We start from the raw sequence: 17,754 nt of genomic DNA, 5'->3' as shown, positions 1-17,754 counted from the left end.
TAGCCTACCAGCTATAATTTAAAAATATATTGTGTAATTTTATAAATATAATACAAGTACCCATGCGAAGCTGGGGGTACATGTATTATACATATAAAGTTTCCTCTTGAATCACTCTATCTACAGCTAAAAACCGCATTAAAATCTGTTGCGTAGTTTAAAAGATAAAAGCGAACAGACAGCGGAAGCAATTTCATTTTATTCTATGTAATAATTATGTTCAATATTATACGACTACCTGGTACACGCGGCCGCATGGAATTAAACTAAATAAAATTCCTAAAATAAGAAAACTCAAGTTACTCTATATAATATTAGCTATATGCGAGCGAAAGTCCCGTCAAAATCAGTGCAGCCGTTTCAGAGATTATCAAATTGTTCACCCAACGCCATCTAGTCCCAAGCTAAGCAGAGCTTCTATTATATGTACTTCTATATGTGGTAATATATACCAGATAACTGATATAAATATGTAGTTATTTTTTAGTAAATCTGACAACCAGACCTGTACAATCATACACATTAAATCAAATGTTACCACCGTGCGAGGAATCGAACCCGCAACCATCGGAAGTAAGGCCAAACCGCTAGACCATCGAGGTCGTCATATATTATTACTTAAAATGGTCGGCAGTACAGAAAGCACCGGTGTAGATAACGTGACACGCCACCCGCCATGTAGACTGCGTGACGGCCCCGACTATACACCATCCACCTACTGATAAACACGCCGCTATCACAATCTACGTTAGGCCTACCTAAATTATACGGCTGCGATAGGAAAATCATTTTTTATATCACCAGGTTGCGATAATCTATTCTACAAGTACACCAAAACCAAACTTAAAGGTAAACAATCGCTAAGGCACCATTCATTGGTGTCAGTACGACATCCAATAACTTCAGAGACATATCATCCTTCAAACAAGAATACTATAGAAGAAGGAAGCTTGATAAGAGAAAGAAACTGAACTGGACGATAGAGAAAAAAATATAATATAAAAAATTGACGTTCACAAGCAGCTAAAACAGCTTGGAAGAAGGAAGCTTGATGAGATACAATGATAATTGATTGATGAGATACTATTTTTTTCCCTACAATAAAAAATAATGTAAAATAAAAAAAAATATGAAAAGAGGCGTTCACTAGCGGCTAAAATGTCCTACATGATTTTTGAATTTGAAGACGATTTAGCGTAGTAGATTTTTAGATTTAGTTTTCTAATTACAACATACACGATGTTGTAATTAGAAAACTAAATCTTATTAGATATTGTATATTAGTGGATACGATAATGTTCAGACTGAGGTTAGAAACGCTGAATTGTGCTCTACTATCTTTGACCAAATCTTATTGGATATACTCAATAGCGGATACAATAATCTTCAGTCTGACTTTGCTGAATTGTCCCACAGGATTAGCAGAATTGGACACATTGAAGGAATTTCATAACCCAATTCCTTTGGCCTTGAATAACAAGAAGCAGGGAGTCTCGGTCTAGATGCCGTCGATATACCATATATTAAAGCATACAATATATAATACGTTCTTTATATATTGTATGCTTTAAGTCTTTTACCCTTTTTCACAAGTGAGGCCAATAAAATTATTGCTTACGTCCAATTTAGTCCTTGAATAACTAATGGACCCATCCGAGGTAAGATTCCATCCGAAAACCTTATCCGTCTATCAGAAGATGTACCACTTGTTTTTACATTACGTTGTAATGGAACCAAAAAGATTAACTATGCCTCAGAAGTCTATAAGGTTTTATTAAAAATTTTGTTCAGATGCTATTGAAATTTCAAAAAAGAAGATGACATTGGGCATGATCAAAATAGTTTAGATAATTTAAAAATTATGTGTATATGGTACGAAGGTTGATAATCTTGCATTTTTAATGAAGGCTGTATATAATTTTACCTCGCCATTGCTTCTTAGAAGTATTGACCCAGATGTGGGATACCCAGATACCCAGACGCAGATGTCATAGGTCACAATGCCTTGAAATTTTGGTACCAGGTTCCACAATCGTGCTTTCATTTGATGTTTTAATCAAACCACTCCGACCTAATAGATAACCTTACAGAAACGGAGCACAGAAAATATTTTAGTTCTTTACAAGAGCGCTTCTTAAATGATAAACTCATTCTGAATTATTGAATATTTTTCCCTGTTTTTAGATCCCTGGACAATTCTCACAGCGCCATCTAGTCCTAAGCTAAGCAGAGCCTGTGTTATGGGTACTAGACAACTGATATAAATACTTATTTACTTTTTTATACAAATGTTTAAATGTTGCGATGAATCGTACCCACGATTATTGGAAATAAAGCGGAGTGCTAAACGATATTAAACATCAAAGTGCTTAATATTAAGTTATTGATAGATAGTGCAGACATTGCAGGGCTAACTTATGAACGAGATTCTATAACGTATAAAACAGAATTATTTTATACATATACGGCCACAAGTGGCCGTAGAATTTTTTGCCAGCTGAGTGGAGCGATATCGATCGCGGAGTTTTCGTGTTTATTTCGAGCGGAAAACAGAGATATGGAATTGTATGTAAGTACTTTATCTTATCCACACTTTAAATAACAGTTTATTTATCAAGGTAAATGTATTTTTTTCTGGACGAACCAACAAAGGAGCTGTCTGTCTGGCTACCACTGTATATGTAATATCAAAGGGAGAGTATGTCGTCTAAGTCGTCTAAGAATTTGCCGCAGTCTGACCTGTTTTAGGTAATTTTGGAAACTGTTTTCCGAATTTCAAAGTGGATATGGTAATAAGATATAACACCTTAGACATTAGGAATGGCAATACATGAAATATACTCATGATATCATCTTGCAAAACATTAATTGTTCATGGGATTTCCTTTTAATGTTAGAAATAGACACCTATATAAGTAAACAATATAAATAAACTGGCTTGTAAAATAAAAGAAATTCAGTTGAGTTTCTTGCCAGTTCTCAATTGAATCTGTATACTGAACAGGACGGTAGGGGAAATAATGTCAATACTGAATACTCTTAAACTTGAGGTAAAGTGAGGTAAAGCGGCTAAAATGTCCTACAGGAATACATGTTTTTTTATTCAGATTGGAGTGGATCTGTTATATATATAGACGGAGGTAATCCCTTTCATCAGTTTATCAGATAGGATAGCCTATCTGATAAACTGATGAGCTTGTTTACCTTTCCAATTACATAATATGCCGAAACAAACATATAACAATATATCAGTGGAGTTTCTTACACGTTCTTAAATGAACCAGCTAGTACTGGACTGTACAATATAAATAAAGATAAGATTTCCTCTTGATAATGTAGGTAAAAATGAATGTGTTTCATGACACGCTTTTGACTTAAAATAAAAATTGTAGTCTAATTTAAAAATAATGTGTATTTGATACGAAAGTTGCATCAAAAATCTTGCATGTTTAATAGAAGGCTGGATCGCAATTTGAAATGGTATGCAGATATTTCTTATTTTTTATGCTACGATGGTGGCAAAGAAGCATTCGGCCAATGTGATGGAAAAAAGTTTTTTTTATAGATGATAATGAAATGGTGCAGTCGCCTGTGCTAACGGTTTACGCTGGCGGGGCACCAGTGGAGGATGATAAAATGTGCATGAGGGTAAATGGTTACCGTAGCCCATGGACGCATAAAACAGACAAACGTTATTCGTTTCGTTCTTGACAGAATGGTCGTCGTCATTATGTAGTGAGGTACGAGGCAGATGTTATCCGCGGTACGCCAGCTCGCAATTTGTTTACTGCAGCCATTCTGGTACACTCGTGGAGTAGACCAAATATCGCTGTTTTGAGTTGGTCGGTCCATGGGTGATCGTCCACTATATCCAGTACCTTCAACTCTACCTTGTACAAGCCGGTCTATGGATGTGTTGTTTGTTCGTTAGGTACATATATGTAAACAAGTTCTATATATAGGTGATCCCATAAGTACAACTCGCCCACCTTATCAAATAGGTATTATAAGGTATTAAACATTGTCGGACAGTATTGATAAAAAGTTCAAGGTCACACATCAAGGTCAACGCAGATGAACAAGCCACTATCGCTCTCAGAAATAAACAACCGTTCCGGTTTACAAGCAAAGCGCGACCAACGTTATTATACATATACAATATAATACCTACCACCTGCCTGCTTGAACTAGCTGTAGGTAAACAATACGCACTGTAATTGTATTAATAAAAAACCGGTTAGTATGGTAATGAGACCAAAAATTTATTTACACTGCCCATAAATGTACTTACCTACACCTACACATGTAAACACACGTATAACATCGTTGATTGTAGTTTAGATTATAAGAATAATAATTATCTATTTAAAAAAAAGTTGTGTGTCTGTATGTTCTTGCGAATCTCTAAAACGGTTGGACCGATTTTGACGGGATTCACTCGTAGATAGCTAATGTTATAAAGAGTAACCTACTTGGCTACCTTGGTTTTAGAAATTTTAATTTAATTAAAAAAAAAGCGAAAATCCACGTGCTCCATGTCACGGGGAACAGCTAGTCTAAAATATACGAGATATAGTAGGCACTAATAGCTATGTAACACAAAACATACATATATATGGTACAGGAAAATGTTGACCTTGTAAATGTAGGTAGGAAATTTCATAAAGATTTAAAGTTTCAAACACTGCTAATATTTTTCGGGATATCCTTTATCCTTTAGTCCGCCCCTTAGCCCAATTCTTGCACCATTTTAAATTTATTTAATTGACATTCACAATTCACTATTTACATATTGACCTCAGAAGGCAAAAGTTTTAAGTAGGGCTAATTGTGTTTCACTAAGAGATCCATTTTCGTCCATCCATCCATTATCATTATCCATTAGTTGTCTAGTACCCATAACACAAGCTCTGTTTAGCTTGGGACTAGATGGCACTATGTAAATTTTCCAGAGATATTAATTGACGAATTAATGATTGCTGCTTCGGCGAGACTTGACCTTGAATTAAGTAGATGGGTATTAACAGTTAGTAGGTAGGCGCCAGGAGGTATTCTAGGTGTGGCGACGGAAAATTAATATACGGGCCAAATTTTGCCTAAAAAGCTAAAATGCGAAGGGGTCTGCATAAGCGGACCAGCGCCAGTTGCGGAAGACTGTTCGTGCATTCCCGTAGCTCTGGCAAAAGGTTAAAAAAAGAAATGCCTTGAGGTTTTAGCCCGTAAGAGTCCGGCATTACCCATCTACTTCACCAAGGTTTTCTCCAATTTTCTCCAAAAAAAGGCATAATAGAAGCAAACTACTTCCGTATTTTAAATAAATCAGTAATTCGTGGAGGACATTTAAGTTGCCTATAAACGTCAAATTTTCTGTGTTAACAATATTTCCCTAAGTACTATGATTAGATAAGTTTTAATTCAGCTGAATCTTGTTTATAATCATCACATTGTTCCCTGAAAAAAGGTCCTGGTGAATGGATGAACCCATTGCGTTTTTCCAGGAACAAATGGATGGATGGGACAGACACGGAAGTTTATACGCGTCAAGTTTTCTATATCCATAGTTTTTCCCAACTAAGACTAGATAAGTTTCAATTTAGATTAAATTTCTTTTTAGTTATCATATTGTTCCATGAAAACAGATCACCTGGCGATTTGATCTTGTCAAAACGTTAACGGATGCGACAGACACGGAAGTGGCTTAATCAAAGAGTTAGGGAGTGAAATATCGAGCCCTTAAGATAAAAGGGGTTTTTAGAATTTAGGAGTTACCTAAAGGTTGATGAAAACGAAAATCTTACTGCCTACTCCTAAACTGACGTTAAATGGCCTCTAAATTGAGGCAGACGTTGGTGAAAACGGGTATTATTACTCTTTTTGATTAAAAAATATCAAATTCTGTTTGCAGAGGACATCGCTGCGTAAATTTTCACATTAAACTGTATATAATAAAACCGAAGAGATAGCGAAATAGTTTCATATTTAAGTCGAGTTGTAAAATATTTGGGATAAATACATTTTCTCGAAAACATTGCTGTTAGATAAGTAGGTTAGTAGTTAGACACTTTAGACGTGCATTGTTCTGTTTATCATCCAAATTAAATAAGTTACGACAGATAGGTGTAACTGTGAGATGAGATTAGAGTAGTGTGTGTACCGGCGCGGATGCCGGCCGGCGTTATGTCGGCCGCCGGCCGGCATCCGGCACCGGCACCGGCACCGTCATAACACTTACCGGGCTCGCGGTCCGCTTCGTCGTCAGACTCGGTACCAGAGTCCCGCTCCTCCACCTGCAACAACCAACATCCGATCAATGCTCGGCCGGCCATCGCACAATCCCATTATTTTTGTCGGCCGCGAACACCGCCCGGTGGAAGCATCGTCATCGCACCACGGCCACCGCAGGGACCCGAGGCGGACAATATTTCGAGTGCCAAACCACGGGCAGCACGCCCCGAGCCCGGCGATTGTTCCGCTCCTTTGTTCTCGCGCGAGGCGGCCATTTTCTGGTAGCGGTGTGACCTTCGTTTCGCAAAGCCGACCCGCAGCGACACCCACCTTCTCGGAAACGTTCTCCTCATTCAACGAATGCGTCCGCAGCTTGTGAGTCAGGAATTTGAGCATTATTGAGCCTCGGCTCGGTCCGGTCCTCCGCCGCGGCACTCTCTGGCTGCGCCGCTGTCCGCGCGACTCGTGCCGATTTCTGCCGCGATACTGAACTCGCCCGGCCGCGAGCCGCGATACTGTCGCGCTCACGTCTATGGGAATCGTTCCAATAACATTTTAACCCTCAACGACATATCCGCATATCACTTCCGCAATCCCGCACTCAACCGCTCCCCTCGATCGGCGGACTACTACTAGTTTAGATAGAGTAGCCTTGCGTACGACGCAGTCAGCTGAAGTGGCCACGGTTCACCGGTGCTAAAAGGGCGTATTAGCCACCGCTTCAAATACTGTACTTCCTCGATAAGAATCACGTCCAACACTAGGGCATTGTCATAAAGGTTCTAATACTTCATATAATTAATCTAATACCGCTAGAAATATTGTATAATATGAATTCAAATGGCACTCAAAATGGACTAGTCCGGCAACCCATTGATGACAAAGAACCGGAACACGCAACGATTGGACGCGATTGGACAAAACATTACAGAATAGGATCGAAATTTAATGCAATATTTTGTATCTCTCTCTAACAAACAGGACGGCGGCCGCGTCGGCGCAGTAGAGGCGCGAGCGTACAGCGAGTGTAACAAAGATAGCAACATCGACACAGGTTCATGTTACGTAACAGCAGCGGGTTGATAATAAATCGCTGATAAAGTTGCGCATGTAAAGAATTATGGACATTCCTCAGAATTTTTTAAATCATTACTTTTGTCTTTTCTTTCCATAAATTCAGAATAGATACTTGTTAGCATTATACACACCATTTCCATACAATTCAGTAGTAGTAGTAAAATGTGTGTCATGTGACAGTACAAGTCTAAATTAAATAATTCACTTCAGATAATTACTAACGAACAAAGAAATTCGCCACTAAGGCAATAAAAACAAAAATACAAATTCTATGTAAACGTATTTTATAAATCAATATGGACCTCACATCAATATAACACCACCTATATACTCGAACGTTTTTTATTTGAGCTCATAGTTGTTTTACGAATTATAATGTTCATATTTGATCTCCCATAAATTATTTTTAATATTTCATGATATGATACCAGTATTTATAGCTTTCGCCGTAGGATACTCATATATTTCTAGATTTTTCTATTTTTTTCATGTCCCACAGTCGTATCCATAATAAATCGTCGTCCATGTACTTACATCGGTTGCCATAATGAATAACGCGACGCCATGTCTGCTGCGCGCTTCTCGCTCTTGGCAGGAATGCGCGCCAATTTCAAACTTGGAACAGTGTATAGGATGTGAGGCGAAGGAAAAATACTACGCTGGCATTCGTTTACACAACTGTATCTGCACAGATGCTGACCAGAGAATGTGTACAAGTGTAAAAATTGTTAATGAACAATACTTATTGAAATCATTGTTCGTTTTATTATTTACAAATTATATTACACTACCAAATCTTTAGTTATTGGAATATGAAATATGACCACAGAATAACCTACATACTTAATATAAACTTTGGCAGTATGTAACTACTTAAAACAGAATTATGTTATTAATCTGCCTTTTAATTATTTTTTTTCAATACAAAATGTTTTTAAAACATATCCTTATGTACATACTAGAATTGGAATAACATTGTTCGTTTCATTACGAATTATATTACACTACCAAATCTCTAGTTATTGGAATATGAAATATGACCACAGAATAACCTACATACTTAATATAAACTTTGGCAGTATGTAACTACTTAAAACGGAATTATGTTATTAATCTGCCTTTTAAATTTTTTTTTCAATATTGTTTTTAAAACATATCCTTATGTACATACTAGAATTGGAATAACATTGTTCGTTTCATTACGAATTATATTACACTACCAAATCTCTAGTTATTGGAATATGAAATATGGCCACAGAATAACCTACATATTTAAGATAAACTTTAGCAGTATGAGACTACTTTCTTAAAAAAATAATGTTATAATTAATCTATTTTTTAAAATTTGTTTCTAGAATACAGAATGTATCTAATAAAACATATGTTTGTATGTACACATACTAAAATTGTAAAAACGACTCATAATAATACATAAAACTTGCACTCATAGCCATAGACAAAAAGGGAATAAATAAATACACAGAATTAGAACAATCTCAATCATATTATGTACAAACAACTATAATTACATTACAATTATTTACTCACTAAGTTATCATTAAAATATTACAGCGGTACAAATTGGGCGATAAAATGCATACTGATTATGAATAGGATACTTTAATATATTGTTAAGTTGATGATCTTTATTTATATTTAATTTGTTTTATCCTAACATATTTATTACTCACTGGTTGGAAACAAACAAAAAATTGTTTACATTTTGGACATTGTCGCTTTCCACTGAAAATATCGGCTCTTTACAAATTAAAGAATCATAGATATGATGACCAGTATTTAATATTATAATAAATCTATTAAATTGAAGAATAGCAATTTTAATTATTCAAAAGAATACGCAAAATATAATTCACTTATGTGACATCTCTATAGGTTTTCCTGTCCTTGAACCAATGTATTTATATGATAGGAGTGATCTCACAAACTGACACCATGACTCCTAAACTTGTGTATGACATGACAACACTAGTTCTAAGCAAATATATTTTTCTTAGTAGCAACAGGCATATAAGTACGAATATAGTATATTTTTTTATTTTGTCATCATGCCTTTCATCCCTTATTTCAACCCCTTCTACATTTTTAAAAGATAAATGATAATCTATGGCTATCTTCGTGATGAAATCTATCTTCAAGTTTCTATCAAGTTTCGTTAAGATCCGTGTAGTCGTGGAAAAATGTCAGACAAACAGTCGTACTATATGTATTAATATTAGTCATTATGCCCGTTATAATATCATTAATTTTGCCGTCATTAAGTAGTCGTGAAAACTTAAAACTAACTTACAACTAAAGTACTATACCTAGATAACCAAATATTTACAAAAAAAAAAAAACAATGTACACGCTATATAGTTATAGCCAGTTTATAAGGCATTATAAAGAATACAAATAGTGCTCCCCCACCCTTACAACAAAATCAATTTATAATATCTAATTTGACATTTAATCTTAAATGACTTTTCCATCGTTATATCTAGAAAAATAATTTAAAATTTATTTTGTATACAATCTGTAACATTAAATAATTAATAGCCACAAGACCAGCTTGAAAGTAGACCTGATAATTAAAAAATAATAATCATAATCGACACAGAATTGATAAAGTTATTGGTGTACAACAAGTTTATAAACAAATATATTTTAATACACAAAATTCAAATGGGGGTTCCATTACAAATCAAAATTAAATGCAACTATAGATTATTCTTTTTACAATAGACTTATTGTCAAATAATCATAATTATAATCTAAACTATTTACATTTGGCGACGAAGAGACAGAATTAAAAATTTACTCATTTTGAAAATAACACTACTCAATAAATTTATTTAGTAATAGAGTAATTAATATTTTTATAATTATGTTTGGGAATTTAACGAAATAACTATAGGTTACTTATTATAAACTAATATTATGCGATAATAAGGTTAAAAGAAGAACACATATAATAATACACCACTATGCATAACAAAAATTTGCAGATTCTGCCCAACTGATACACTACACATCCTATGTGGTTGTAGCCCACTCATGTATAAACGAAATATCTCCTTTGGAAAGTTTACACTCTTTCCCGAGGAGATAAAAACCATCGCTCCTAAGAATATCCTTCAATTCTTGTCCCTGACGGGTCTAGGTAGCGAACTTTGAAAAAAGGTGAGCACAATAGATCTATGTAGGTCGCAGTGTTACAGGTGCTACAAACATCAGGCAATAGCAACCCAATAAAAAAAATATATATACCACTTAAATTGTATATACTACGTCGTACATTCCCTTTACATAATTAAAAAATATTACTGCAAAATAGTATATAATGTTTTAATTATAAAGTACAAATTACTTTAAATCAGTGAGGTAAATTATAACTTAACAAATTTGCTTTGCTGTGTTGACACTATTAAAAAAAAAAACAAAAAAAAAAAAACATTCACTAAGACCAGCTTTCATTTACCATATAGTGGAGATACAACTACTTAGAATTCATAAAACAATATCAAAATACCATTCTTTAAACTAAATCTTATATTAAATTCGTTTGCCATAAAATATTTATATGAAGAATATTATACATATTGCTTATTACATATTGATAAAAATGAAAATATATCACAAATTTTGTTAAATAACCATAACCTGAAACATAAATATTATTATTAATTCACTTGTTAAATTAAATCACAAATGAGTGTACATAATTTATGATTATGCTTATGAAATCACAAAATACAAAAATAGAATAGAATAGAATGTATTACAACACACATCACAACACAACAATGATGATGCTCACAACAGAAAATCTAATTAAATAAAAAAACATTCATTCCTGTAGGACATTTCCCGCTTATGAACCTCAAGTTTGTATTCATATTTATTCTCTACCATCCAGTTCAGTATACAGATTCAATCGAGAAGAACTGGCAGGAAACTCAATTGAAATTCATTTTTTAAAGCCATTTCAGAATATAAATTGTAATTTAAAAAATTAAATTGGAGATAATTACATAAAAAAATGAACAAGGGAAGGAAATAAATACCAAAATATTAATAATAAAGTAAAATGCATTGCTTATCCACAACTGAATGTCTTTTTTTTAAAGACAGTTTAGCATTACCGTATAAATTATTACATCATATATATTGTAATAAAAATACATAACATTGGCGAGAAATTTACATAAAAAATGAACAGGGAAAGCAAATAATAACAAATACCATATTAAACTAAAACATAGCTCATCCACTACTGTGGAGCATCGTCATTGCGTCATTGTGAATTTATGTATGTTAGGGATACATCTCAACATTACGCCATGACTGAAGACACGACGCTGAAAAAAGCACTGAAAATTTTTCAGTGGCTCCCGGAATAAGTGACTCACAGACAAATGTTCACACACTGCTACTAATTTAATTCACAAAATGATCGATCTTATGCCCAATTTACACTCATCCCGAGTGGGCAGGGAAGTGAGCAGCGCGAGAGTGTAAACACTTCCCATGCCATTGGCGCTGCCACTCGCGCTGCCCGGCGCTCCCTCGATTGTCGGTATTTCGTGCGCGAGTCAAAGGACTGGCAGCGCGAGTGGCAGTATGTTTTTACATTCAGCCCTCTCGCTCAGTTGTCGCCCGGCAATATTTCCGGCAGCGCCAGTGGCAGGGGAAGCGGCTGAATATAAACGTAGCATTACATATATATTGCGGAAGAAACTTCCTGTTTATAAGATCATTGACTCCAAAAACAATATTTCTTATAAAACTGCTTACTGTCCTAATAATAATATTTAATATACATACATAAAACAATTTAACCCCCTTATTCATAATAACACCAAACATCCAATGTACGGTACATCACCGCACTGCCGCCGTTAGCGCAGGCGAGTGCATCATTTCATAAAATATGATTGTCGCATGCCTAATCCTTCTTAATGTAAATCTACACTAAACAACATTTATTTAAATGAGCAACACACAAGTTTCTCACTCATTTTTGTGATGAGTCTGCGTTCCGAATGAGCGGTAGAATAAAAAATATGTGACTATTCAAAAGTGCTTATATTAAGTTTATTTGAATATAGATTATTTCTGTTTCTTTCTTTCTAGCAAGAATTATTATAGAGGTTATAGTTTATATAAATAAAGGGGTTTAATTTGTGCTATAAATAGAACAACTTAGTGCCAAAACCAACGCTAAAATTAACATCACAATCCAAAATAACCCTGCACAACTCACACAGCGCCATCTAGTCACAAACTAAGTTAAACTTACACTATAGGTACTAGACAAATGATATACATACTTAAATAATGCGTTTACAATTACATAATATACATAAAAATTATACAAACATAGTAATGAACACAAATATTGAGCGGGGATCGAACCCGCGACTACTGTAAACGAATATACATAAAACATTATAAAAACTACACACACACTAGTGAACACAAATATTGCACGGGGATCGAACCCGCGACTACTCTAAAAGACAGGCTTAACTGCTAGACCAGTGATTCCCAAAGTGGTCTATACCGACCCCCAGGGGTCTTGTTGTTTTTAACACAAAACTTTACTACAGTTAGAGATTTACAAAAAAATCAATACCAGGTAAGAATGGGGGGTCTACCCAAAACCGAAAAATATGGCAAGGGATCTACGATATAAAAAAAAGGTTGGGAACCTCTGCCCTAGACCATAATAGTCATCAAGTATAAGATTAATCAAGGTAACATCCTAAACTATATACATATCTACTTATCATTTTGTACTCATTGAACAGACGAGAATCTTAAATACATGTAATATATGATGTTTTATTGTACGTTTTGGCACATGCATTTTTTTATACCATACTACATGTCCTACTACCATACTCCATGCCAGCTAGTTATTATATATATCTATATATATATAACTCTGTGATATAGTGATGCAAATCAGCACGTTCGATAGTAGATTGTGCCAGTGTACGTTTTATCTAACGACACTTAGGTCACGCAGTTGCTATTAAATATAGTTTAAGTAATTAGTGTAAGCTAGAGTAATTCAAGATGTAACAGTCAATATACAAGTTACACTACTGTGTGTGTTTACTCTCACCACCGCTCCTGTCATCACAACTCAAAGGTGACTGACATAGTGATCTATCAACGCACAGCCCAAACCACTGGATGGATCGGGCTGACATTTGGCATGCAGGTAGATGTTATGACGTAGGCATCCGCTAAGGATTTTGACTAATTCTACCCCCAAGGGGATAAAATAGGGGATGAAAGTTTGTATGAAACTTTGTCATTTTTAAACCGATCGGGCTGAGACTTTGCATGCATAAAGCTGATATGAAAAAAGACATCCGCTAAGAAAGGATTTTAACAAATTCCACGCCGAAGGGGATAAATTAACGCGAGCGATACCGCGGGCAAAAGCTAGTATATATATATATATATATAGCTGTCCCGGCAAACGTTGTTTTGCCATATAAATTAAAATCGCATTTAAAAAATAGGGGTTCATGATAGAAGGGTGAAAATTTAGAGTTGTATGCATTTTTCAATCCTAAATAATAATAAAATGAAATTAAAATATGTCGAAAAATTATCAAAAATACATTTAGGGGTGGATATCCCTTATCACTTAGGGGTATGAAAAATAGTAGCCGATTCTCAGACCTACTGAATACGCATATAAAATTTCATAAAAATCGATCAAGCCTAGGAGTATGGTAACTAACATTGTGACAAGAGAATGTTATATATAAGATTATATTTTATATAATAATAATAATTTCAAAATTATGTTTATCACTGTTTTCAAGACACTTGGTAGAGATAACTTTATAAAACTACTATATTAAATGACTTGTAAAATAGTCAAATAGCATAATGCAATACACGCTATGTTTATATATTAAAAATTGATACATATATTGTTCTTAATTTTTAATATACATCCTGATTTACATTGCGAAATTAAAATGGTAACGTAATTATCCAGTTTCGTAAAATTTACGAAACTTGTAGAGATGTGGTAACTCGTAATAAACATGACTCGAGTTAACTCGAGTTGACTCGAGTTACCTGGAATTAAAAGTTTCTGTCATTTTTTCGAACAATTCTAAGGTTTTTGGGCGCAGCTAGCTTGGAAAGCTTGACCGAACTTTAGGGGGCGAGTAGAAATGGCACTTTAAAGCCGCGGAAGGAATTATGGAGCGCATAATCATTTTATTGATAACATATATACATATAGATATAGCATCGGACCAATATGCGCAACTCGAGTTAACTCGAGTTAACACATCTCTAGAAACTAGTTCTAATGGGCCATAACATTTAAAACTCTATGATATTTCCAAATACTTTCGTAATGTTATTACATTATTAACTTTTTAGATATAAACTAACTACCCACCTCGGCTTCGCACGGGTGTTCATGTATTATACATATAAACCATCCTCTTGAATCACTCTATCTATTAAAGAAAACCGCTTCAAAATCCGTTCCGTAGTTTTAAAGAGGACGGACGGACAGACAGCGATAGCGACTTTGTTTTAAACTATGTAATGATTTAAAAATGTAGAAATATTTAATTACTCTTGAATATAAATAGATAAAAAAATATTCTCCGAAACTAGTCTGTCATAAGTTTCGTAATGTAAATCAGGTAAATACAATTAGAAAGAAAGGCACCACAATTTATCACAAGTAGTATATTACCAACGAAATTCTACTTAGTGCTTTTTTCTGTCTTGCATAAAGACGGACGGACAAGCGACTAATTATTATTAATAATTTCGCCCCGGATTCCGCTTTCGAATTCGTAAGTGATTCTTAGAATAACTCTACTGTACTAAGACAAGAGCTTACATCGCTTCGTGTGTAGACAAATTGTAATTATTTTCTCTGACGATCTCGGGCGTTTCCATCATGGTTCCAATGTCACTTTTAACGTTAGGGGCGCGTGATACTTAGGGGTAGTTCATAAATTATGTAATACATTACGGGGTGAGCAAGGAGAGGAAAGTGTGATTGACGTCACATTTCACATTCAAAATAAAATGGTTGTTAATTTAATAATCTCGTTATAAGTTCAAACTTGTAGTTGCGTGGTGGCCGGGTCAATGTGCTTCCGCTAATATGGTTGAGTGTAATGATGGTTCATCTGTCATACTCGTGAACGGGTGGTGTCTGTTCGGGTTACGAATACTGATTAGATTATTTGCTTTTACAATAGCATATGCTGGTGGTTACTTCATTCTCCCAAATTTGATTTTAAAACATGAATCTTTATTATTGTATACATGTATAACATTTGCAAAGAACCAGCTGAGTTTCTAGTTAGTACTTCTCATCTCGAAATTATTCCGAATTGGCGGTAGATTTGACATATCATAAGAGTCTGTAATAGACCTACATGAATAAAAATACTTTGATTTTTTACTTTATTACTACTAATTACTTCGATAATTTTTCAATGTAAAATTGTAAAATATGACGTCAGGTTAAGGAAATGTCTCTGGCTTAGGACAAGGAGAGGTAGATATTACAACATAGGTGTTAGGTAACGTATGTCTGCTCACAACGGCACCATCTCGTCCAGGAGGTAGTCGGGGTGCTCCCGCGCGTGCTGCGCGAACTCAGCAGCAGCGTGCTGCAGCAGACACAGCTTCTCAGAGGTGGAGGAACTGGTCACTGCGGCCGGGACCTCCGGGGGGCCCGGGGCGCGGGGGTGAGGCGACAGCGACAGGTCCAGCAGCAGGCGGGTGGCGTCCTCGGGGAGGGCGTACCGACGGAACGGGACCGTTTGCGGGAGGGTCTCCGTCGGCAGCTCGCTCAATCTGAGTGGAACGAGGCAGTGGATATATTGTGTCATTTTATCTAATAAACAATTAGTCAATTTTTAATAATTTCATAATTAGATATGAATATTTGACAATATTCACAGTTGCAAGAATTAGAATTTCTAATAACATTTTCACGTTAATTTATTAAACTTTTGATGATATGTTAATTAAAGAAGTTGGAATGTAGTTTAATTTAATATTAAATGTTTTAAAACGCGTCGGCCGGCAGCGGCGTGTACCGCGTCATATACACAGTGTACTGTGTACTGTGTAGTGTGTAGTGTGTGTAGTCAGTGTGTCATTACGATCCTTTTAAAATTCTATCCTCCCACTCTCGTCGAGCGTCGGCGTATGTGTTGTGCGGTGTTGATACGTACCCCTCCGGGGGAGACCTGTCTCAGCAGGTCGGCGAGCGCAGCTGCACACTTGTCTCCCACGGGCCCTTCGCGTGCATATAGCAGTAACACCGGTTCCTCGCACTCTTGCCGAGATTTCGCTTGCGATGCGTCGTACTTCTCCTCCGTACGACTGGATAAAAACAAAAACAAATCAAAATTATTTACTGAAATAATAATTACTCAAAATATTCGATTCAATGTTCGCAAATTACTAGTTAAATAAAACTCGTTTCAAAGCCACTACAATATCAAGATCGTCAATATACATGCATTATGTCATCACACATCAGAATCAAAACGATCACACTCACCATCTCGAGTGTTCGCATCGAGCGAGGAGTCGAACCCGCGACCAATTTTAAAATCACCACAGCGCGGAGATATCCGTGCTACGAGGTCGTCAATGTGTAGGTCGGTGTAGACGTGCGCGTGCGTACGTACCCCCGCCAGGCCCGCAGCACCGTCTTCCGGAACCGCTTGGCGGCGCGGCAGTGGCAGGCGGCGAGCGCGGCGCCCGCCGCCGCCGCCAGCAGCGCGGCCGCGCCGCACGCCCACGCCACCTCCCCCCCGCCGCCGCCCCCCCCGCCGCCCGCCACGCGCGGCCCGCGCGCCGCCTGCAGCGCTGCAACACCCACCCGACTTCCGGTTATAAACCTCCGCTGCGACGCGAGCCCCGCCCGACACACCCGTTCATTCCTAACCGATCCGACCCGACTTCGTCCTTCTGTCGTCGCCGACAGTACTCCGCCGATACCGTACCCATTGCTACCAAGGTACATGAGATATATCGATTTACATGTTGATATTAAATTCGTAACGAATTTACTACAATGACGATGCTAACGGATTCGTATATTTATTTTATCATCCTCCACTGGTACCCCGTCAGCGAATAGCGTTAGGGTAGACGTGTACACCATTCTATTATCATTAATGGCATATGAATATATTTTTAATTTCTTCCGCTGGTCCCCTATATAATAATATTGACCATATGACTATGAAAATAATTAATTAAAAATTAGTATACTGTCTAACTTTACGCACAACATAAACTAGTTAACCCAGTTTTACTACAGGACGCCAAGAACTTTCATCCGATGACGGAAACTGTTTGGAGATGGTTGTTGAGCCTACAGGGACGGATGACCTAGGTCTAACGCCCAAAAAGGACTCAAAGCCA

The 17,754-nt window shown here is 36.2% G+C and overlaps 1 protein-coding gene across 2 annotated transcripts in view; it reads right to left on the bottom strand.

Annotated features, from left to right (window-relative positions):
* The window catches only part of LOC131849449 (protein FAM117A), a 79,344-nt gene extending 72,240 nt beyond the window's left edge, over positions 1–7,104 (bottom strand). For both annotated transcript variants that reach the window (XM_059199528.1, XM_059199529.1), the window contains exons 1-2: positions 6,556–7,104; positions 6,233–6,287 (exon numbers count right to left, since the gene is read on the bottom strand). In XM_059199528.1, the coding sequence (XP_059055511.1) occupies positions 6,233–6,287; positions 6,556–6,621 (121 nt within the window). In that variant the 5' untranslated portion in view covers positions 6,622–7,104. The remainder of the gene's footprint in view (positions 1–6,232; positions 6,288–6,555) is intronic.
* Positions 7,105–17,754: the final 10,650 nt, after the last annotated feature.

The sequence above is a fragment of the Achroia grisella genome, unplaced genomic scaffold, assembly GCF_030625045.1.
Source record: "Achroia grisella isolate CSIRO2021 unplaced genomic scaffold, CSIRO_AGI_Agris_v1 utg642, whole genome shotgun sequence".
Classification (NCBI taxonomy): domain Eukaryota; kingdom Metazoa; phylum Arthropoda; class Insecta; order Lepidoptera; family Pyralidae; genus Achroia; species Achroia grisella.
Note: the sequence above shows the minus strand (reverse complement) of the source record. Positions and strands in the feature narration are given on the sequence as shown.